This window comes from Triticum aestivum, chromosome 5A (genome assembly GCF_018294505.1).
Source record: "Triticum aestivum cultivar Chinese Spring chromosome 5A, IWGSC CS RefSeq v2.1, whole genome shotgun sequence".
In the NCBI taxonomy this organism is placed as follows: Eukaryota; Viridiplantae; Streptophyta; class Magnoliopsida; order Poales; family Poaceae; genus Triticum; species Triticum aestivum.
The window spans coordinates 381,951,671-381,975,073 of NC_057806.1; the positions used below are offsets into that span (position 1 = coordinate 381,951,671).

General features: G+C 44.8%; 2 protein-coding genes across 5 annotated transcripts; both read right to left on the bottom strand.

The window, feature by feature from the left end:
- Positions 1-5,220: 5,220 nt before the first annotated feature.
- Positions 5,221-8,285, bottom strand: LOC123103492 (plant cysteine oxidase 5). Of its 2 annotated transcripts, XM_044525096.1 has the most exons (6): positions 8,030-8,284; positions 7,240-7,456; positions 6,704-6,852; positions 6,406-6,553; positions 5,730-5,933; positions 5,221-5,627 (listed from the first exon to the last, which is right to left on the bottom strand). In XM_044525096.1, exons 2-6 carry the CDS (start codon positions 7,337-7,339, stop codon positions 5,512-5,514), a joined length of 717 nt encoding a protein of 238 aa, XP_044381031.1. In that variant the 5' UTR covers positions 7,340-7,456; positions 8,030-8,284; the 3' UTR covers positions 5,221-5,511. The 2 variants fall into 2 exon arrangements, with proteins under 2 accessions (XP_044381031.1, XP_044381030.1); XM_044525095.1 differs by having other exon boundaries at positions 5,221-5,933; positions 8,030-8,285.
- A 2,875-nt stretch (positions 8,286-11,160) lies between these two features.
- LOC123103491 (uncharacterized) lies at positions 11,161-14,828 on the bottom strand. 3 transcript variants are annotated; one of them, XM_044525094.1, is made up of 5 exons: positions 14,554-14,805; positions 13,719-13,781; positions 13,222-13,383; positions 12,679-13,121; positions 11,161-12,597 (listed from the first exon to the last, which is right to left on the bottom strand). In XM_044525094.1, exons 4-5 carry the CDS (start codon positions 13,093-13,095, stop codon positions 11,314-11,316), a joined length of 1,701 nt encoding a protein of 566 aa, XP_044381029.1. In that variant the 5' UTR covers positions 13,096-13,121; positions 13,222-13,383; positions 13,719-13,781; positions 14,554-14,805; the 3' UTR covers positions 11,161-11,313. The 3 variants fall into 3 exon arrangements, with proteins under 3 accessions (XP_044381029.1, XP_044381028.1, XP_044381027.1); XM_044525093.1 differs by lacking the exon at positions 13,719-13,781 and having other exon boundaries at positions 14,554-14,828; XM_044525092.1 differs by lacking the exon at positions 13,719-13,781 and having other exon boundaries at positions 12,679-13,383; positions 14,554-14,828.
- Between the last annotated feature and the right edge of the window lie 8,575 nt (positions 14,829-23,403).

The following is a 23,403-nucleotide window of genomic DNA, read 5'->3' on the forward strand; positions in this document are numbered from 1 at the left end:
CCAGGGGGTTAGGGCGCGCCCCCCACCCTCGTGGACAAGGTGTGGGCCCCCTGACATGGTTCTTTCTTCCAGTATTTTTCATATATTCCAAAATAATTCTCCGTTGATTTCAGGTCATTTCGAGAACTTTTATTTCTGCACAAAAATAACATCATGGCAATTCTGTTGAAAACAGCGTTAGTCCGGGTTAGTTCCATTCAAACCATGCAAGTTAGAGTCCAAAATAAGGGCAAAAGTGTTTGGAAAAGTAGATACGACAGAGACGTATCACTGATCCATCCGTAGATGCATCGAGAGTCGTGGATCTGTTTAATACGATGATAACTGATGACAAAAATAATAAGCTTTGTGCAAATTTCACTGACCAGGAGATCTCCGATGCTCTTTCAGATAGGGCCCTTGAAGGCACCTGGCCCAAATGGCTTTCCAGCTAGATTTTTTCAGCGCAATTGGGAGGTTTTGAAGGAAAATATTATCAGGGCCGTTAAGGAATTTTTCAGAACAGGGATCATGCCAGAAGGGGTTAATGAGACATCCATTGTGTTAATTCCAAAAGTTGCCAATCCGGTGAAGCTATCTGAATTTCGGCCTATTAGCCTTTGTAATGTAATTTATAAGGTGGTCTCTAAATGTCTTGTTAATAGATTAAAGCTTCTCCTAGATGACATTATTACCCCTGAGCAGAGTGCCTTTATATCTGGCAGGATGATCACAGACAATGCGCTAATTGCCTTTAAATGCATCCATCACATAAAGCAAGAAAAGGATCCAACAAAAAGTTTTTGTGCCTATAAACTTGATCTATCAAAAGCTTATGATCGGGTTGACTGGAACTTCTTGAGGCAAGTGATGCAAAAGTTGGGTTTTGCTCTCCGATGGATTGACTGGATTATGACTTGTGTCACATCGGTGAGATATTCTGTGAGATTCAATGGGACCCTCTTGGATTCATTTGCACCGTCGTGTGGACTTCGGCAAGGTGATCCGCTCTCCCCCTTCTTGTTTTTACTCGTCGCTGACGGTCTATCTGCAATTTTGAGACAGAATGTTGAAGTGGGCTTGATTACTCCAATAAAGATTTGCAGGCGCGCTCCTGGCATATCACACCTCTTGTTTGCAGATGATACACTCTTATTTTTTGAGGCCTCACATGCACAAGCTGAACAAGTTAAACTCTGCCTTGACCTATATGCAAGTGTTACAGGGCAACTCCTGAACTATAACAAGTGCTCTATTATGTTTGGAGAAGCCTGCCCGATAAATGCACAAGAGGAGGTGCGGGATTAAATATTACAAGTATGGGATTTGAAGAGAAATACTTGGGGATGCCAACACCTAATGGCAGAATGGCTAAGGGTAGATTTAAGAACTTGCAAGCGCAGCTCATGAAGAGATTAGTACAATGGGGAGATGGGCACCTTGCACAACCAGGTAGGGAAGTTTTGATTAAGTCCGTTGCTGAGTCACTTCCGGTTTTTGTCATGGGAGTCTTTAAATTACCATGCTCTGTTTGCGATGATCTTACGGAAATGGTCAGGAACTTCTATTGGGGAGCAGTCCAAGGGAAACGGAAGGTGCATTGGAAATCTTGGCAAAAATTGCAACAAACAAAAAGTAAGGGGGGTGCAAGTTTCCATGATTATCGTTTGTTCAACCAGGCCTTGCTAGCTAGGCAGGCCTAGAGACTCCTAACTAGACCTAAGAGTTTGTGTGCAAGATTGCTGAAGAGCAAATATTACCCTAATGGCAAGCTTGAGGACACGGTCTTCTCACGTAATGCTTCTTCAACTTGGATGCTATCAGTCATGGCCTTGATCTGCTTAAGAAAGGTTTGATATGGAGAGTGGGAAACGGACGGAACATTCGAATATGGAGGGATGCTTGGATCCCTAGGCCTTTTTCTTATAGTCCAATTTCAGTGCAAGGCACATGCAGGTACCGGTGGGTTTCCCAACTATTGAGAGAAAATGGCTCCTGGAATGCAAACTTGCTACAAGAAGCTTTTCTTCCCTGTGATGTGCATGAAATTCTGAAAATAAGGGCTTCGCCAAGGCTAGGCAATGATGTGCTTGCTTGGGGACCAACAAAAAATGGTGTTTTTACAGTTAAGTCGGCATACACTATGGCCTTTGAGGAAACGTGTAGGCTGACTGAAGAACCATCAAGCAATGCTCCGGACAGCCACCACACATGTTGGAGAATTATATGGAAGAGCCTTGTACCGCCTACCGTGAAGAACTTCGCTTGGCGTGTTGCGCCTAATTCTCTCCCCACTTGGCAAAACAAACATAAATGAACTTTAGAGCTCTCAGGAACTTACCCGATCTGCGGGCACAAGGAGGAGGATTCCTTCCATGCTTTATGTAGATGCCCTCTAGCGGTGCAAATGTGGAGATGTATGTCTACTGTAGGGCGTTTGCCGAAGCTGGAAGAACTGAAAAATACAGGCACTGAGTGGTTACTTGAGGCGCTGCAGACACTTACTGATATTGAGCGATGCATGCTACTGATGACGCTGTGGCGGGTATGGCATAACAGGAACGAGGTAACTCACAACAAGGACCCTCCGCCAATGGATGTGTCCAAAAGTTTCTTGGTGAGTTACTTAGACTCTCTTTTAACACTCAATCAGTCAGACGAGGAACAGATCAAAGGGAAACATGTGATATCATATGATCAGACTACTTTGCCTCGTGAGATAGTAAACTCAGCTGCTACTGCTCCATGGACGTTGCCGATGGATGGCTGGACTAAACTGAATACGGATGGAGCCTGGACTGCCGCTGGTGGTGCGGGTGCTGGTATGGTCCTTCGAGATAGTGCGGGAGAGATCATCTTTACATCATGTAGGGTGCTATTCTCCTGTAGGAATGCCTTAGAAGCAGAGCTCAGTGCTTGCATGGAGGGACTTTCAATTGCAATCCAAAGAACGAAGCTGCCTATCTATGTGGAGATGGACTCTTTGCAAGTTGTAAGGATGATAAATGATGTGGCCATTGATAGATCAGTCTTTACCTCGCCGGTGGAGGAAATCAAGTTTCTTAGAATCTCCGCACAACTATTTTTACTCATGTTCATCATAGCCAAAATAATGTTAGTGATTATTTAGCAAAATTTGCTAGAACTGAGAGTAGAACCGTCATTTGGCTTAACTCTGGCTTGTCAGAGGTTATTGATCTTTGTGGACCGTGACTTTACCACTTGAGTAATACAAAGTTCACCTGCAAAAAAAAAAAGAAATGATCCAACCCGAAGACACAAATGTAGTGAACAACAACCAGATCCGAGCAAATCCACCGAGGATAGATCCATCGGAGACACACCTTCACATGCCCACCACCGATGCTAGACGCGTCAACGGAACGGGAGCTAGGCGGAGAGACATTTATTCCATCTTCAGGGAGCTGCCGCCGTCTCACCTTCCTGAGCAGGACACAAAACCTAACAAAACTCAAAGGAACGACTAACAACGGAGGCCTCCCGCCGGCTCTTGCCAGGATCCACCGCGCCCCATGGCCCTAGGGCCACTGGAGACGAGGCGGACCTGCGCCGGCGCCGGTGAGAGGCACGAACCCTAGCTTTTTTTGGAAGAGGAGGAGGTTCAACGAAGAAATTTCTTAGAGGATCTTCACCTGCTAAAATTTGATAGGCACGAACGATAAATTCACTAAGTTTTAGGAACCAAAAACTTGAAACCATGCGAGGGATTGCGGGAACCAAATGAGTTAGCGGATCACGAGGCAACAATGCGGCTGGGCACAACCGAGTAGGTGCATGCCCCCACACCTACATGCCTCTGCGATTTTTCGTGTGTTTTCGTTCTCTTTTTATGTTTTTTGATTTTTGAAAACCGGAAGCATGGTGCTCCTGCCTCCTGCAATTCAATGGTAGAATATAGTTAGAGGAAACTGCATAAAAAACGGACCAGATACATATGTCACAGACTGACAAAGTGACGAAAAGCACAATCAAAGCGTACCACCATACACGATGATAAACCAAGAAACGTTGTAGAAGAAGCCCCCCGTTATATTGTGTCCTCTTTGCACCATCTGCCGAAACAAATCCAAGTCCATCGTATTCCTGTTAGGAGGGTAAGAAGACCTCTGACAAGCTCCTACTGGAGCATGGAAGACAAATTATTAGAAGCACCATACTACCACATCACAATCACCATCATGGTATGACCTAGGATTTGAAATTGGCAGATCGATGTAACATATACAAAAGGGAATTCGGGATTTCTAGAGAAAAAGAGAAGCTTGGGAGGGACGGGAGGCAAGGGGGGGAGGGGAATTCAGATTGACGAAGCTTGCCCCAAGCTGGAGCCGACGGAAAACAAGCTTTGATCACACCATGATCCTCCCATGTACGTAGCTAATGTCTCACGCATATAGAACCACTTGATCAACACTTGTAACAAAGAGGATTGCCCTTTCTTCACCAGATGACGATCCAAGATGGCTTATGGAACGGTTTCAGTTACATCCAACTCCACTGGCGATGACAAATCAGTGAAGACTAGTGTATGATTTGGTATTTGTTGCTTCAACCGAGACATGTAAGGCACTTGATGAACTTTGCTGGATAGCGGTAGAGCCAATTCATAAGCCACTGGCCCCACTTGGTTGACCATCGGAAAAAGGACCAAAATACTTGTACGCAAGTTTGGGATATGGGCGAGCTTCCGCAATTTGTTGAGCATAAGGGTGAAGCTTCACATAAACCTGTTCTCCAATTTGAAACTCACAAGGAGAGTGATTTTCATCACCATAACGTTTAATAATATACAATATTATTAGAATTAGTTGTCATTTCTTTTTTCCCTAGAATTACTTCTCTACTTGATTTGTGTCTGCTCAATGAAATCTGAATGGCAAAAGGAATTTCGGATGAAGCGGCTCACTATGTTTTTCTGGCTTAATATACCAATAAATGATAACAATGTTTTAGGTAACACAATGAAGATTCATGCACATACTACACAACACTAACCGAAGGTTGGACTCATTAAGGTTTAAAACTTACGAAGTCGCCATAGACTACTCACTATTGATAGGAACGCCGCTTTCAATTGAAAAAGAACAATCTGCTTTGATAAGATGAACAGAGCGTCAAATCTGAGGTTGTGGCAGGTCACAGTGTGTAGTTAGGTCAAGACACCAAAAGGCAGACAACTCAAGGAATACAACGCACATTATGAAAATATTTATGTCAGCATTTCCAAGAAAGGTTCATATTGAGAGGAAGGCGCCTTCCAATTGGTACATATAGTTAGATACAAATATTTTGCCAACATGTTACACAACCTGAAATATACAATAACATCATCTTACAATAGTTTTATCAGATCAAATTCCCAAAGAGTGCCTATAAATAAAAATTTCAAAGAGAACAAAAGACAACAATCTTTTTGCATTACGCGTATCTGTGTGCTTCTTGATATATAACTTAAAAGTGTTAGGGCAAGCATAACTATAGCGCGGAGCACGTTATGAACGAAAGGTGGGTTCACAGCTCCAAAGTAGGTCCTGTGTACAGGTCTCTTCTAATAACAAAGTTGTCACGGGGCTGGTATTCTTCCAGCCAGACAAATTCAGACTCCCTTGTTCGGTCCCATAAAATGCCTGGAGAAACAATAGCAAACATGTAAGTAATTGAGATACTGAAGCCGTCCTTTGTTAGTAAATCATGGTTGTTCTTCGTCCAGGGGAGATCACGGCACTGACCCGTCGGGTGCGACTTTTGGCGTCTCCGGAAGTAGGAGCAATGCCTCCCATCCTTTGACGAGTAAGGAGGAGACAAGATGTCCAAGATAGCACAGGGAGTGATGGCTTTCAGGGCATGGACATTCCCACCCCCTGTTGGACGAAGCACCATCGCCGCGCAAGGCGCAGATATTTCACCATCCCTCACAACCTTGGCTGGTCTGACTGCCAGCACCAAACAAGTTTGAAATCAGTTGTGCGTACGTGTTTCAGTCGGAAACATTTGGATATTGACAATCATGTATACTTTAGTACGTCAACAGAGTTGAGCGCAGATATTTTCTGATTATGACATCTTAACGAAAAATAAGAGTTTCCATTTACGAACTCTCGGTCCACAGCAAAGTCCAAGACAGACAAATGCAGTACTGACAGCAGTGGCAAAGAAAATTACATTTTAGCAGAATTTCTTATAGCATAGGGGATAAAAAACCAGATATAACCTCAAAAAATATTGAGGAAATGAAACAATAAGATTCATCTTAGGGCTTTTCATGTATCTGGACCATATTCTTTGTGTTACAAGGTTCAAGAACTGGTGCACACTCCTCATAAAGTATTGTACAATCTCAAAACTGTGATGCATATATAAACACCTAAAGAAAACAAAATCATCTATGATCAAGATAAAACCTACCTTTTGATAAGTTACCGGGTTCCTCTATATCAATCCAATCATACGCTTTGACATGCACTTTACCATAGAGAAGTTTGCTGAGCACAGTCATGCCTGGATGGTTGTGCAGTGGAATGATGGATGATGCTGGTATGCAATATATTCCAATCTGCAGGGAGAATGTGAAAGGACATTGGGCAACTTCAAAACATATTAAAAGCACAAGAGATAAAAGAGGACTAATGGTGATACAATCATACAAGTGCTGCAGATACAAATAAAATAGCATGACAGTGGGTAAGTAGTTGATGGGGCTTACAGAGAAGCTTTTGCACTCATATATATGACGATATCTAATCGCTGGGCTTGAATGGAGCACTGTTTTCCTATTCAACACTCGTGGTCTTCTCCAAACACGAACAGCTTGTGCTTCACACTCAAGTCCAACATCAGAAGGTGTGATCATATCTGTTAAGGTGTAAGTTAAAGTTCATGAAAATTCTACTGCCAAGCAAGTATAGATGCTGATGGACACAGGTGAGGTCAAGTGCCAGAAAGACCATAGCAGGGCATTTAAAGAAACAAAGCAATTCATATGTGAGGTGGACGTTTAAGCTACTTTAAATGAGAGAACAAAGTTGAATGAGGCTACGATTACAGCAGCATCAGAAAAAGTGAAATTGGTGCAACGTCACAACCTCCTCTGCTCACAAGTGCATTATGTCTGAAGTTTCTATTTATTCAGGATAGCATAGGAACACGCTCAATAAATAAAATACTACTGTACTTAGTAGTAAGGCACTTAACAGTAAGGCATTTAGTTTGGTTATCACTGATTCCCCATGTAGTTCTTACCTAATACAGCACGAACATTTTCGACGGCTTCAGGAGATGATGGCCCCTTTTCAGATAATGATGCTTTGCAGACCTCATAAAGCTTCTGGATTGCAGCCATAGAAGGCAAGGCCTTATATAAGTTAATAAGTTAATAATTTAATAAATAAGTCTCAGCCCTCAGAAGAATTCACTCTGAACACATTCTTCCGAGACAGATTGAACAATCCTTGACAGCCTGTTCCAGTAAGAAAAGAGAATTAACATCAACATAAATCGGCGAATGGAAACGCACGCTGCATTTAACTTGTGGTCAATTCGTGAAAGGGAAAGAGAAAGGCCACTCGTGCTCCTTCCTCTCCCATTAACAGGTGGCTAACTTGTGACTAATGTGACTAATCTTTCTGTACTACATTAGTACAGATCCAACCAATAACATGAACACCAATGTGTTATCGCCGTAGAACATGACATGAACACTAGTGCCTAGATTTACGTAAACACCATATACGAATTCAACCTTTTGTTCCTAGGTTTACATAAATTAGTACTCCCTCCGTAAAGAAATATAAGAGCATTTAGATCACTACTTATTTCTTTACGGAGGGAGTATTTGCATAAACCCTAATTACATATGACCACTAGTGCCTAGATTTACTCCATCCAAACAAGAAGGGATTCCTTGTAGAATTACTAGGGTTAAGGGACGGCTCAAAAACAGGGATATAGATGGATGAGATCCAACCGAGCACTAGGAACAGACCAAAACTGCTGGATAGAACCAAGAACGGAGGCAGCGGGGATGCAGTACCTTGGAAGGGGCGACGAGAGAGGAGGAAAGACGGTCCCGTGGAGCTCTCTTCCGCTGCTCATGAGAGACTTCCCATCTTGTACTTGCAACTTACTCGGTTGGTGAAGAAAAGGGCACCTCACCAGAAATGATGTTGAGATTCGCAACGCAAATGGACTTCCTATCCTGTTCTAGAGGATGGCCGACTTCCCATCTTTGTACAATTAAACTTCTTAATGCTTAATTTCGTGTTCTTCAGGTTTAGATGGTGTAATTAGCAATTCATCTCAATGCTGTCTAAAAATTTTTAACAACAACAAAAATTAGTGCTTAAAAATGCCCTTTTAGAGCGCAAAAATCTCCCCTTTTCAGGAAAGTGTACCATAGTATGGAAGGCTCGAACATGCATGTGGTTATTTATGGAGAATATACTGTTCACTCGAAACACGTTTGCCGGTTGCTCTCATCGTTTCATGGTGGAGGAGTTGAAGAATCTACTTGCTTCCATACAGGTGGAGAAGTGGAGTAGCCGCATCACAAAGCCCATCCGACCTTTTTCTATAAGAAGAAATATGCAACGGTGTTTAATTAAGCCTTGTGTGGATGGACTTGTGTTGATTCTTTGTCACTTGTGCTTCACACTGAGTGTTGTTTAAGCAAAAACGCCTATAAGCAAGCAGGAAGAAGTAGCGCGTCCTCCATCATCCCTTTCAGGTCCTTTTCATATTTTGTTTTTTGAAGTGCAAAAACATCTTTAAGATGGAGTTTTTTTTTAGAAAAGAAGGATTACTCCCGGCCTCTACATCTGGGCGATGCATGCAGCCATTTTATTAATTATTCACAAAGACCTTACAAAATAGTACATCAGGTAGTCTGAAATCACCATCTTAACAATATGTGTCGCTACTCCTATCCACTTGATGACGGAGATAGTAATTGATAATAATATCCTTACAACTATCCCTTGCAGAAGCCATCACACGGGGTGAAATAATATACACTAACAAACCATCCAAACAAATAAGCAGAATTTCACAATCTCACGAGCCACCGTGTTAGCCTGCCTTTTAATTTTAATCTGGCTAAAGCACAGTAAAAGCTTTGTGGTGCCTACCGTTTCTGTCTTCAAATCAAGGAGAGCGGCCTGGTTGCTTTGTGCCTCGTCTCCTCACCTTCTTGGGTAGAGATCGGACATGGCGAGTTCCCTTGTTTTCACTTGTTATAGGTGTGGTTCTAATCCTAGGGATTAGTGTGGTGTTACTTGCTTTATTTGACATTGTATCTGCCGTTTAGCGTTATGCTGGTCGCTTGGCCCTTTTTTTGGAATGATGATACATCTTTTCATGGTGTATTCTTTCCATGATGTATTCTAGCAAAAAAAAGGAGGGTGGACCCGTTGAAAGCTTCATTAGAAACAAAAATAGTACGCAAATAAACAATCATTTTCAAAGTGATTGAACGGTGTAGAGTAATTTCAATGTAAAGGTACGGGCTTTGCTATATCCACGTAAATATTCTAGGTAAACTTACGTAAGAGCTGGCTTGTCAATAATTGATTGGAAGAAAGAATTGCCTGGTCCCACCCATCTGAAAATCAGGGGTAGAGAGTATTAGATTTGAAAGTTTATATAGAGTACGTAGGGAGGTTACGTAGGTCTAGGATTATTATAAAGGTACACACGCGGAGCTCAGCTTCTTCTTCACTCGAACATGTAGGAATAAAATCCCCTGCGGAAAGGAGTATCTCGCCAACCGAGAATCTGGCCACAACACACATACTAGCGGAGCCACAGTCAGCAGAAATAACAAAAAACATAGATAAACTTCCTCTCTTCTCCAGAAATCCCTTCATTTCTTAGATGCTAAGCTCTCCAAAAGTAAAATAAGATCTTCGAACGCACGGGAATTCTCACATTATCAAGCATAACGAACAACCAAACCGAGTTAAGAGTTGGAATAAACCTCTTCACCCCAAAGTTCCTAAACATCCCTAATAGCCAAATGTAATGCACATGCCTTTGTACAAGACACTAAGGCATGAAAATTATTCTCATCTTCATCACCACAAATAGTGCACGGTACCTGAGATAGCCTGATGATCTTTCACTCAATTAACTTGAACTGACAAAATGTTAGACGCCACGCGTCATGCAAAAACTGTAATCTTCTGAAGCACATTAGCTTTCCAAATGATGGTACACAATTTTCTTTCTCCATCTGCCTCACCACTAAACTGCAGAAGAACCCTCCGCGCATCGTCATGAGGATAGAATAGATGTCTAACAAGATTCACATCCAACTCCTCAAACCGAATATGAATAAATCAGACACACACTTCAGTCTTTCTTTTTACTAGTAATTTTTAGACCTATATTCCTAAGACGCCAATTATCTCTCATCAAGATGAGCATAAGTGAGACTGGAGGGGCCCATTCCAAATGATAAGCAGGGTGTACCGTAAACAAACCATTTTTTGGCTGGTGCCAGGCAACGAAGCCTTCCATAAAGTCGTATGTGTTTTATTTGCAAATTTTGCTCCTTATCACATCACAAGTTCGAAAAAGGATTCCATTGTTCAATCCAATACCCTCCTATTTCTAAGGACTCTTCTCTATACTCGTCACCAACTCCTCCAGTCTCACTACAACTCAAACCATGCTTAGGTAGAGATTGTGTTCTTGCTTCTATCACGTCACACGTTCAGAATAGGAAGCATCAGGAAATACTATGTTATTGAGCAAAATAGATAGACCAGCATGAACCACACGCTATACAAAGGTAAAACACAGCTGCACAATGACCTAATTCTTTTTCCCTGAGCAAAGATTGTTTTGGAAGGTCCATGCTTTTTCATTTTGGAGCCATTAAGCTAGAAAACGATCATTTTCTTTCTCAAAAACAAAGACTATATTCCCCGCAAAAAATAATAAAGACTATAAACAAGCCCAGAGGGATCAACACTATTTATTTGCAACGGTTCAGCATGAAAAGCTAAAACTCTGTCAGCCACACACCTTAGGAACTTGCAATTTGATGCATCCAAACTTCAACTTCAATCAATCAGCCATCAAATCATGTTCTTCCTCCAGTTTTAGGAACCGGGGAGTTGGTCATTGGAAATCTAGATGAGAGCTGGATCTAACAAGGACAGATGAAAGATAAACAACACAGGTGGTGTTACTTAAACCGCGAGTAGGCTAAATTGACAGGTATAACAACGTCAACCTACGTTCCAACATTAGTGCTGCATAAGATAGCACTTCACCAGAAGTGTTTAATATAACCTACTAAATCAACGATTAATGCTAGCTATCATCTCTACCAAATAACGTCTCGCCCATGCGCCTCACCGCCTTCTCATACTCTGCCTTTTGAAAGTCGCTGAACCTGGAGGTGTCAGCCATCAACAGCTCTGAATACTTCTCATAAAGCGTTGTTTCCTTCTTGTCCTTTGCTTCCTGTTGCTTCAGTTTGGCGAACTCAAGCTTCTCTTTCGAGAGACGGAGCTGCACCTCTGACATCTTCTCCCGATCCTTCATAAGCATGGTCTGAAGATCCACTGCACGTTTGATGTCCTCCTGCACCTCAGACGAACAAGGCAATGCCTTGCCTTTGCGTTTTCGTTTGAGCTTTGTCACCTTGCAACTTTGCGCATCTGTTTTGCTTTCAGGAACATTTTCCCTCACTGCTATCCCATGATCGGGCTTCTTCAAGACTTGTGTATCGTCCTTTTCAGGAAGGTTTCCCATGGCCGTTGCTCCATCATGGTCTAGTGCCTTGTAACCCTGTTTAAGTGTTCCTTTTTCAGGCTCATCTTCTCTCGATACTCCCCCATGTTGCAACTCGCTGGACTTCGAATTACCAGCCAACAGCTCACTCCCAGGCAGAAACTCATTGTACCACGAAGCAGCAGTCATCAACAGTTCTGGTTGCTTCTCTGATATTAATGCTTCATTGTCCTTTCTTTCTGGCGGCTCTATTCTGGAAGGTTCAAGGTTTTGATCTGCGTGCAGCAGTTGTACCCCTGTCATCTCCCCTGGATTAGTCTTTAGCATGTTCTGAAGATCCAGTGAGCATTGAATATCTTTTTCCACCTCACCTTTACCTTCATATTTCTCCTTCGCAGTGACGCTACCTTCTTCGCTTGTCTCTTTTTCAGGGTCATCCTCAGTATCTTCAGAGGATGACGTGTAGTCCCCAGACTCAGACAGCTTAGCTTTTCTGGAGGACAAAGACAAGATGTAGGATTTCCATTTGGGTTGGTCCCAGACAACTTTCCAGCAGTGGTTATAAGCAAAACGACGTTTTACTTCCTCAAGATACATCGCCCGTGCTTCCGCGTTGAACATCACCCATGTTTTGTCCATCAGCTGCATATTGTCAGACAGGTCACTAGGATATTTTGCCTTGACCTGGCACCAGCAGTCATCGAAGCGGGCAATCTTTGGGATCATCTTATGCCAATGACACCTCAAATGTGCTGGTTCCCTTCTCCTATCTTTAGGGGTGTTGCTGTTGTATGCTGCTATAACATCCGCCCAGTACACGTCATACTTCTTGATCTTTGGGCTATTCAGCCAAATACGTATCTACAGTTCCAGCACAAAGTGGTTCAAAAAAACATTTGAATGTCGTAACAACATGAAAAGAAAAGGAGCAAACAAGCTTACCAGCCTTATGTCCTCCTGTTCCGTCCAGTGTAATCGCTTAGCAGTCCGGTCAGGTTCAGCAGTCTCATCATTGACTATATCAATGTCTTGTTCTTCTTGACGAGTTTCCATACATGGGGTGCCTGAATCAGACGCTGATGTGGACGGCATAACTAGAGCAGGTGGTGGAGGCGGCATCCGTGGTGGTAAAGAGTATGGAGCATACTGAGGTTGGACAACAACGTACTGGACATTCGGTGGGTATAGGTGTTGCTGTGGGAATTGGTGGAAAGGGATATTCATGGCATACGGCGGTTGTGAAAGTTGCATATGCTGAGAAAATTGCGGGTGGCAAAAATTCACAGGATTGGGTATTGATGTTGGCTCATTTGGACAATTCTTACGATTTAATGAACCACCAGGTGGGCGTGGACTCATTGTAACAAAAGGCAATTGCTCTTCTGCTGAAATATCCAATGTGATCAAATGAGCGGGTGTTGCATGGGGAGGAATGGAAGCCTGAACCAACTAAAGTTTTCCATCACAGGATAAATTGAAACGTACCAAAAGAGATATAAATTTGTAACAGTTGCTTTCTGCCTTCTGGTTTATTACTATGTGGGCCTTGCCTCAAACAGTCAGCAGAAATATGCACACATGATCTCGCTGTACACCACAGCAGTGTAGCAATCCACAGTATAGTGTGTGTTGAAAGGTGTCACGCCCCTGAGAAAACCCATTGTCAAGCAAACATGCCAAATTATGTGAAAAATGTATCGAACTAACAATATATCAGTTCAACCAAACCTCTAAATACATAAAAAAAATGTGGTGCTATCTTCCAAATTAGTGCTTGGAGAACTAGATTAAACTAAACAGCAACTTGGCTGTGAATGTATTCCGGAACACCAAAAATTTCAGATACCATAACAAAAGGATGCAACCTAGAGTACTCAACCTGCAGACTAAAATTACAAGAATTCAACTCGAGAATTATTTTTGCAAATGCAGGAGCTTTCAAAGTCAATAATCATAATTTATATCAGAGTTTCCTGAGTTACCTCAGCCTCAGCACTGCTAAACAGGTACTCATTCCGTAACTTCATATAAGAAGTTTCTTGACACTGTCATAGTGTAAAAAAACGCCTTATATTAAGTTATAGAGAAAGTAACATCTATCTTAATAGAAAGCCACATCATTTTCTTCAATGGAGTTGCAAGTTCCACAATTTCTGATAGCACCTAAAGATCACTCCAAAGTTGCTTATGAGGAAAACTTATTTTGATAGCACCTAAAGATCACCACTTAGTTTTATAGAACTAGAATTTCTCAGAACATTCATTAGCATCTAAATCTCCTTATCTTTTCTCTATTAAGATTTTGTTTACCAACATCACAGTGCTGTCAAGGGGCTGATTCTACCCGCATTCCCAGTCCAATTCAACTCCCACACAAACATCCTGCCGTGAGACACCACCATGCTCTAATGGGCATCCTCCATACCTTCCATGTATCGGTATTACGCGATTGTTTTTAGACAAAGTGGATAGGCTAACTGCTAACCAAACTAGTCATAAAACAGAACTGAGACACATTGTTGCTAGAAGGAATATCGATACCATCATAATTCCAAATCACCAGAACCCGAGATCAAAGTATGATGACTAAAATTCAACACATATAATCTGCAATGAAAATTACTAGCACTAATCCGGTGGAACAAAAAAAATTAACCTTGAACTGGGCATCCAATTGGTCTGTCTCACACGATGAGCCCTACCATCTGACGTATCCGACACCTAACCGTACGAAAATCAACACCGCAACGCAACCAAAGTAATGGTTCTTGTCCATTTCAACCTTGGAGGGAAATCGAGAGGGGGAAAGAGATGTACCGCGGGCAGCGGCAGGGCGCGAAGGGGAAAGTTTGGTCGCTGTTGCTGGATTTGGGATGTCGCCGGACCCGGGGAACCGGGGCAATACGACGGGAGTGGAGAGCCAGTGCCAGCTCCAGGCCGCAGCTACAGCCGCCGCTGCCGTAGATCGAGGCCGGCGCAGGCCGCGGGGATGGGTCGAGGGTTTTGTTTCTTCGGTTTGCGCAGTTGCGATTTTGGGGGTGCGCCAGGACGGTGACTCGGTGAGTGGGAACTTGGGAAGCAAAACAAGCAATTTTGGGGAGTAAATTACAGGTTTGGTAAATCAACTCGTTGGCGTTTTTTTAACACGGTAAATCGCAGATGTTCAAAAAACTCACAAACACAAACTTTATTCTGATAAGAAACTGAGCCGGCACAACATCGTAAGATTGACGGAATCTTTACGGGTGTATATGCAAAACACTTCAATGAAATTCTTGTGTATACCAAAATATGTAATATCTATGGTCCCGCATACAGTCCTGGATACGGTGCTTCGTTCCGCTATTGTCATGGAGCATTGCACACTCGCCCAATGCTTTTTTACAAAACAACTCTTCAAACTTTTCGTAATCCAATCACACGCGAGGCCATCCCACCTTTGTAACTTTGCGATACGGCTCCTCGATCTATCACAAATTCATTCGAGGTCGTGCGAGTTGAAACTCCTATGTCTTTCGAGTCCTAATGTACTATGTTAAATATTGTGCAACCATGTTCACTCAATAGTATAAAGAATATTACCATAATCATATAACTATTATTGTAATACTTAGTGGATTTTAACCTTACTTAAGGTGCCACCCCCTATCCTACATCTAGTGCCATATGACCAGTCAAGATCTGTCAGGACCCCGACTCAATGTCACATCGATCTAGCCGGTAACACCTCATATCACTTTGCGGCCTCACGCACGGTATCCCCACGGGTGTCGCCTTACCTTTGCCCGGGACCGTTTGCGCCTTTTGGCTCACGTATATGATAGTGTCGCTAGCATCCATATGATAAGGAGCCCGGGCTGACATGACTAGTCGTAAACCCAAAGTGGCACAGACTTACAGGGACAGGCATCCATGACCCAGCTTCGAACGTGTCGGTCATCAGCATATGGGTCCGGGCTGTAGCACTGGGCTAGCAGGACTCCGGTAAACCGGGCTGTAGCGGGCTAACAGGACTCCGGTACTCAAAGCGTGACATTTCCCCGAAGGGACAGACACAGGAACGAAGAAGGACACATGCCGGCCAGCCTAAGTGTTCCAGAGCAGTAGCAAGCTACCATGGCTCAGCGGTAACACTAGGAGACATTTCCCGGTAAGAGAGGCTACTAAAGATAAACAACTAGATAGTCAGATCCCACACATACCAAGCATTTCAATCATACACACAATATGCTCGATATGTGCAAATACAACGAAGCATCACAACATGACTCTACGACACAAGTACTTTATTTAAGGCTCAGGGAGCCATACATAACATACACAAAGGTACGGGTCTCACGACCCAACATACAAGTCATACAGTCATACAAACCAGCAGCGGAAGTAACTTGTCTGAGTACAGACAACTAGTAAAATAAAAGAGGCTTGGAAAGCCTAGCTATACTACGTGGTCCTTCACAAGCTCAGGGTCACCACCTGGGTCTTTAGCCTACTCGTTGATGTCAACGTCTACATAGAACCCATCAGAAGGGGTTGCAGCGTCTTCTGTAAAAATGTAGATTATAGCAACATGAGTACAAAGGTACTCAGCAAGACTTACATCAGATCCTACATACATGCATAGTTATCAAGAAGGGTTGGTGGAGTTATTGCAGCAAGCCAGCTTTGACTCTTGGCTAGGCTATCCTACGATACTCCAACTTGAAATGGTTTTGCGCACACGAGTCCACTACTCACCACTTCAATACACTACCGAGGATCCACCTCCGTCTTCCTACGGAAGAGCCATCCTCGGCACTCACACTTATCTTGAGGCTTTTAGTAGTTTCCATTTACTTGTCTATGAACTGTATAGGCAACCAAGTAGTCCTTTACCGCGGACGCGGCTATTCGAATAGATCATGTTAACCCTGCAGGGGTGTACTTCTTCATACACGCTCTCACCACTTACCGTCGTTTACACGACATGTACTCGGCAACCTTCAAGCGGAAGCCCAACGTGGGTGTCGGCCACGACCTACCTAATCACCTAAGCCTCCAGTCCAGGTTTATCGCCTATTCAGGTTCCATCCGCAGGGAGTCCGGCCGAGGTTTCCCATACGGCCCCGAACGATGTGAACAGGGTTCCCGAGATACCTAACGGGTATTCGGTACACCCGGCCACGTACCTACCGCATCACAGCCCACCCCTACGGTCAGCGCTGTCCACGGCCTCCAGTAGGCTACAAACACCAGAAACTACTTGCAACTCCTGGACGGAGAACTAGGGTGAATAAGAAGCCGAGAGGGTCCATTGGTTTCGGGCCCAATGCATGGTAGTAGCTGATTCTTAAATCACACATACAGATCTCAGTGCTTAAGGTCGGCTTCAATGAAACAACCCACCATGTACTCCTACATGGCCTCTCATCGATACCTTTACCAAATCGTGTTCACCACACCACTCTCATTACCGACATAACATTTCACTCTAGCCCATCACCCAGATGAACCAGACCTGACACGACTCTAAGCATAGCAGGCATAGCAAGGTAGGAACAACACATACATATGGCTCAATCAACTCCTACACATGCTAGTGGGTTTCATCTAGTTACTGTGGCAATGACAGGTCATGCAGAGGAAATGGGTTCAACTACCGTAGCACACAGCAGTTTGAAACGCGTTGTCTTAATGCAGTAAAAGAGAGCAGGAGCGAGAACATGGGATTGTATCGATATGATCAAATGGTTGGTTGCTTGCCTGATGGTTCGATGCACTGATACGGTTCTTCGTTAGGGTAATCACGGTACTCCTCGGAGGCAGAACCTGTCGCAAAGGACACCGATACACAACATCACCAAACAATGTGCAACAATATGATGCATGCATGAAACATGGCAATATGAGTGTGTTGGGCTAATGCAACTAAAACCAGAAGGGTTTGAACAAATTTGAATCAAGGATTCAAATTTCAAATTCAAATATGGCCTTTTAAAGTGCTTTTCCTTGTTCTGCTTAAAACATCAATTTAACTTGTTTGATCATGCATGAAAATAGTACAGATGGATAGATTGGATTTTTCTGATCATTTTTCATATATAATTTGTCCAATTTGGAGTTACAGAATAAAAGTTATGAATTTTTGAAGTTTAAATAATATTCTGGAATTTCCTGATTTAAATTAAATCCAGAAATATAATTATTGCGCCAGCATGACGTCAGCATGACGTCAGTGGTCAACTGCGGCTGGCTGAGGTCAAACCTGACGTGTGGGGCCCACACGTCAGTGACAGGGGGGTTAAACAGGGTTAAATTAATCCTAATTACTAATTAGTGGCGCTGGGGCCCACTGGTCAGTGTCAGGGGGTTAACTAACAGTGGTTAGCGCTAATCCTAATTAGCTACAGGGCTGGGCCCACCTGTCAGGGACTCAGGGGGGTCCTGCCGTGGTCAAAGTGGGTCAAACCCACCGGCGACGTGACGCCGGCGAGGCCCGAGACGGCGGCGCGATGCGGGATCGCGCTACAGGGCACGGGCGAGGCCGTGCTTGGGCTCGTTGGAGAGCTCTTGCTCCCGCGCGTCGAACGGTGGTGGTGGCCGGGCCTGGGGTGGCCGGAGTCGTCGACGGCGAGCTCGTGAGCGGCGGCCGGAGTTCGGGTGCGGTCGGAGTCGGCGTTGCAGGGGGTTTGGGGAGGCGTTGGTGCGTGCTGCGTGCTCCTAGTGAGGCGTGGAGCACGATAGTGTGCTCGGTTGGGCGCTACGGTGACCGTGGCCACGACGGCGACATCGCCGGCGGCGTGGAGCTCTCGGCCAAGGTGGGGCTAAGGCCTAGAGGTCGAAAGAGACCAGGGGAGAAGGGGGAAACGACTCGGGGGCTCACCGCGGTTGCAGTGGGCGTCGAAGCGGGCTCGGAGACGCGCTGGAGACGGCGAATTCGACGGCGATGATGGTCGGAGCCCGAAGAGGGGAACGGCGACGTGGCGGCGATGCAGGGCTTCCGGAGGCCCGTGGAGCGGTGGGGAGGAAGAGGGGGTTGTGGCGGAGCTTCTGAGCTAGTCGGGGGAGCGAGGGGTGGCCGGAGACGGCTGCTATGGCGAACGGCGGCGACGGTGGTGTTCGGCCGTGTGAGAGAGAGAGCGAGGGAGAGGAGGGGAGAGCCGAGGGAGAGTGAGAGAGAGCAGGGGGGAGGCGTGGCGTCGTCCAGGGGCATCGAGGCGAGGAGGGGAGGGCAGGCAGGCAGGGAGAGAGGTGGCGTGGCGCGGTGGCGCGCGCGCGCGCCGGCCACACTCCCCTCCCTCTGTCGGGACGAAGACGACAGAGGAGGGAGACGGGCTGGGCCGCCTGCTGGCTGGGCCGGCCAGCTGGCTGGGCTGCACAGGGAGGAGCCCAGGTAAGCTTCTCCCTTTTATTTTTTTTCTGTTTTCTAATTTCTGACATTTGTTTTGATTTAAATAATATATTAAATCATTTATTTAACTTATGCCAATTTTTGCAGGGGCTAGATATATTATTCCAGAGCTCCTTTATAATTGGCATAATATTTGGACATATATTAATATATATAGAAATATATTTCCAATGCAAATATTTATGCATTAATTCCAAATGCCCAAAATAAATGTCCATGAGCCACTAAAAATATTGGTTTGATTTTTATCTCTGTCCAATATTTTCAGAGAGCAACATGAGCATTTTCTTGGACCCTTTTGGAGAAATTTTTATTTGGGTCATTTTCAAAATGATTCTGAGGGTTTCACAGATCCCCATTTCAAGTTTCTGATGAAAGAGTAAACATGATGCAACACTCTAATGCATGACTAGCTAGGGTGTGACAACTCACCCCCACTCAAAAGAATCTCGTCCCGAGATTTGGGTTCCTCCGGGAAGAAGGCGGGGTACTCGAGTCGAAGACGATCCTCCCTTTCCCAAGTTGCTTCATCCTCAGAATGGTGCGACCATTGTACTTTGAGAAACTTGATGTTATGACGTCGAGTGGTACGCTCGGCCTGATCGAGGATACGAATGGGGTACTCTCGATATGTAAGATTATCTTGGAGATCAAGCGTTTCGTGGTCCACTTCACGGATAGGATCCGAGAAGCAACGCCTGAGTTGAGAAACGTGGAAGACATCGTGGACTCTGGAGAGGTGCGGAGGTAGTTCCAACTGGTAGGCAACTTCTCCTCGTTTGGCGAGAATGCGAAAAGGTCCAATGTAACGAGGAGCCAATTTGCCTTTGATACCGAAACGATGGGTTCCCTTCAGAGGGGTGACCCGAAGATAAGCCTTCTCGTCAACCTCGAAAGTCATAGCCTTATGTTTTCGGTCATATTGACTCTTTTGACGAGATTGGGCTGTTTTCAACTTTTCACGAACGATGCGAACTTGTTCTTCTGCTTCCTGAATCATATCCGGGCCAAAGAATTGTCTTTCCCCGGTCTCTGACCAGTTAAGGGGTGTTCGACACCGTCGTCCATAGAGAACTTCAAAAGGGGCTTTACCCAAGCTAGATTGATAGCTGTTGTTGTAAGCGAATTCGGCAAATGGAAGGCACTTCTCCCAGTCCATTCCGAATGAGATAACAGAGGCTCGAAGCATGTCTTCTAGAATTTGGTTGACGCGTTCCACTTGACCACTCGACTGAGGGTGGAAGGCGGTGCTAAAGGAGAGACGGGTTCCCATAGCATTTTGGAAACTTTCCCAAAATCGAGAGGTGAAAAGACTTCCTCGATCCGAGTTAATTTCCAAAGGAACACCATGGAGGGACACTATTCGGGAGATGTATAAGTCTGCCAGCTGACTAGCGGTTATACTCTCACGAACAGGTAAGAAATGGGCTACTTTGGAAAGACGATCGACCACGACGAAAATAGCATTATTCCCTCTCTTGGTCCTGGGAAAACCGGTAATGAAATCCATACCAATTTTATCCCATTTCCATTCAGGAATAGCTAAGGGTTGAAGGGTGCCAGCAGGCCGTTGGTGCTCTGCTTTTACACGACGACAGACGTCGCAATTTGCAATATACTGAGCAATTTCTCTCTTCATCCTAGTCCACCAGAACCTCTGGCGTAGGTCCTGATACATCTTAGTACTACCGGGATGAATGGTGAGAGGAGATTCATGAGCTTCCTTAAGGATCAATCGCCTCAGGTTTCGCACTTTGGGAACCACTAGTCGATTCCCGAAGTATACGACCCCTTGATCATTAATGGAGAAGCAATTCGCAATTCCTTTCTGAATGTTTCTCTTGATGCGGGAGATTCCCGGATCTACCTTCTGTGCTTTGATAATCTGATCCGTAAGGGTAGGTTTTGCCACCAAGGTGGAAAGAAAACCTTGAGGTACAATGTGAAGGTTAAGCTTCCGAAATTCCTCATGGAGAAGCGGTTGACTTTGTTGTAACATCAGGTTGTTACAATAAGATTTACGACTTAGCGCATCAGCCATGACGTTGGCTTTCCCTGGGGTGTAGGTTATTCCTAAGTCGAAGTCTGTGATCAATTCAACCCAACGTCTTTGCCTGAGATTCAAATCCGGTTGGGTGAAAATGTACTTCAGACTTTGGTGATCAGTGAATATTTCGCAACGATTACCGAGGAGGTAATGTCGCCAGGTCTTAAGTGCATAGACTACGGCTGCAAGCTCTAGATCATGAGTAGGATAATTCTCCTCATGTGGGTGCAATTGCCGTGAAGCGTAGGCAATTACGTGTCGATCTTGCATGAGAATGCAACCTAGTCCTTGTCGCGAGGCGTCGCAGTAGATAACAAAGTCCTTGGAGAAGTCTGGCGGTACCAGTACGGGAGCAGAAGTCAGGCGTCTTTTCAGTTCCTGAAAGCTGTGCTCACATTGTGGAGTCCACTCGAACTTCTTATCTTTCTTGAGGAGTTCGGTTAGAGGTTTAGCAACCTTGGAGAAGTTCTCGACAAAGCGACGACAATAGCTCGCTAAGCCTAGAAAACTCCGAACTTGCTTGACCGATTCAGGTGGAGTCCAATTAAGGACGGCTTGAACTCGCTCAGGGTTAACAGCAATACCTTTACCAGATATTACATGACCCAGATAGGTCACTTCTGACAACCAGAATTCACATTTAGAAAATTTGGCATAAAGGCGATGCTCTCGAAGTTTCTTCAACACTAGCCTTAGATGTTCGGCATGTTCTTCCTCGTTCTTGGAGTAGATGAGTATATCATCGAGGTAAACCACGACGAATTTATCCAAATACTCCATGAAGATTGAGTTCATTAACCGAGAAAAGGTGGCTGGAGCGTTGGTTAAACCGAAGGACATGACGGTGTACTCGTATTGGCCATAACGAGTAACAAAGGCCGTTTTAGGAATGTCCCCGTTTCTGATTTTGATTTGATGGTAGCCCAACCTCAAATCCATCTTGGAGAAGACTGAGGATCCAGCGAGCTGATCATACAGGTCGTTGATCCTGGGAAGCGGATATTTGTTCTTGATTGTGACCAAATTGACAGGTCGGTAATCTACAACCATCCGGTCCGTACCATCCTTCTTCTTGACGAATAGGACGGGGCAAGCCCACGGAGATGAGCTAGGTCGGATGAAACCCTTTTTCAAGGACTCATCGAGTTGTTTCTTAAGCTCGGCTAGTTCTAGGGGTGCCATCTTATAAGGTCTTCTAGCAATCGGAACGGTTCCTGGAATGAGGTCTATTACGAACTCAACATCCCTGTCAGGTGGAACACCTGGCAATTCCTCTGGAAAGACATCCGGGAAGTCACGGACTACCGGAACGTCCTCAAGGTCTGGCAAAGGGCTGGCGTTAAGAGAATATAATTGTCGCTTGGCTATTCGGGTCAAGACATTGACTATCTTCCCCGAAGGATGGGTGAGTTGAACAGTCCTAGAGAAGCAATCAATTTTGGCTTGATGAGCTGACATCCAGTCCATACCCAGAATGATATTAATATCTGAAGATTTAAGGGCTATCAAAGATGCGAGGAAAACAAGTCTGTCGACTTGGATTTCATTTCCATAACTTACCCTAGAGGTCTGCCATCTAGAACCAGGGGTAGAAATTTCCATAGTGGATGGCATGTCACAGAATGCAACGTTATGCAAACGAGCATAATTTTCGGATATAAAAGAATGAGAGGCTCCTGTATCGAAAAGAACAGATGCCGGGTGGCAATTAACAAGAAGCGTACCGAGAACGACGTTGGGATCCTCTTGAGCTTCTTCGGCAGAGATACAGTTGACATGGCCACGTGAAGCGGTGACCGGCTTGGCGTGGAATATTTTCCTGTCGGCTTGCCACGGCCAACAGCTTTAGCAGATTGGTTGGGGTTGGTCTGGGGACACTCACGCATATAGTGACCAGATTCCCCACACTTGAAACAAGTCACGGAACTGGTACGTGGAGGAGCATTGTTGGTTGGACCCCCATAGGGCTTGGCCGGTGCAGACTGTTGAACAGGGCGAGGCGCCTGGAAAGATGGCCTCGGTGTGAACCTGGGTGGCAGGGCGGTGTTGGGTACCCACACGCGGCGCTTCTGAGGACCAGCACCGGATGAGGAACCCATGTCACGGCCATGCTTGCGTGTTGCGTCATAGTCAGTCTGACCAGTTTCAGCACTGATGGCTTTGTTGACAAGTTTCTGAAAAGATGTGCACTCATGCAGACGGAGGTCGCGGCGAAGCTCAGGACTAAGGC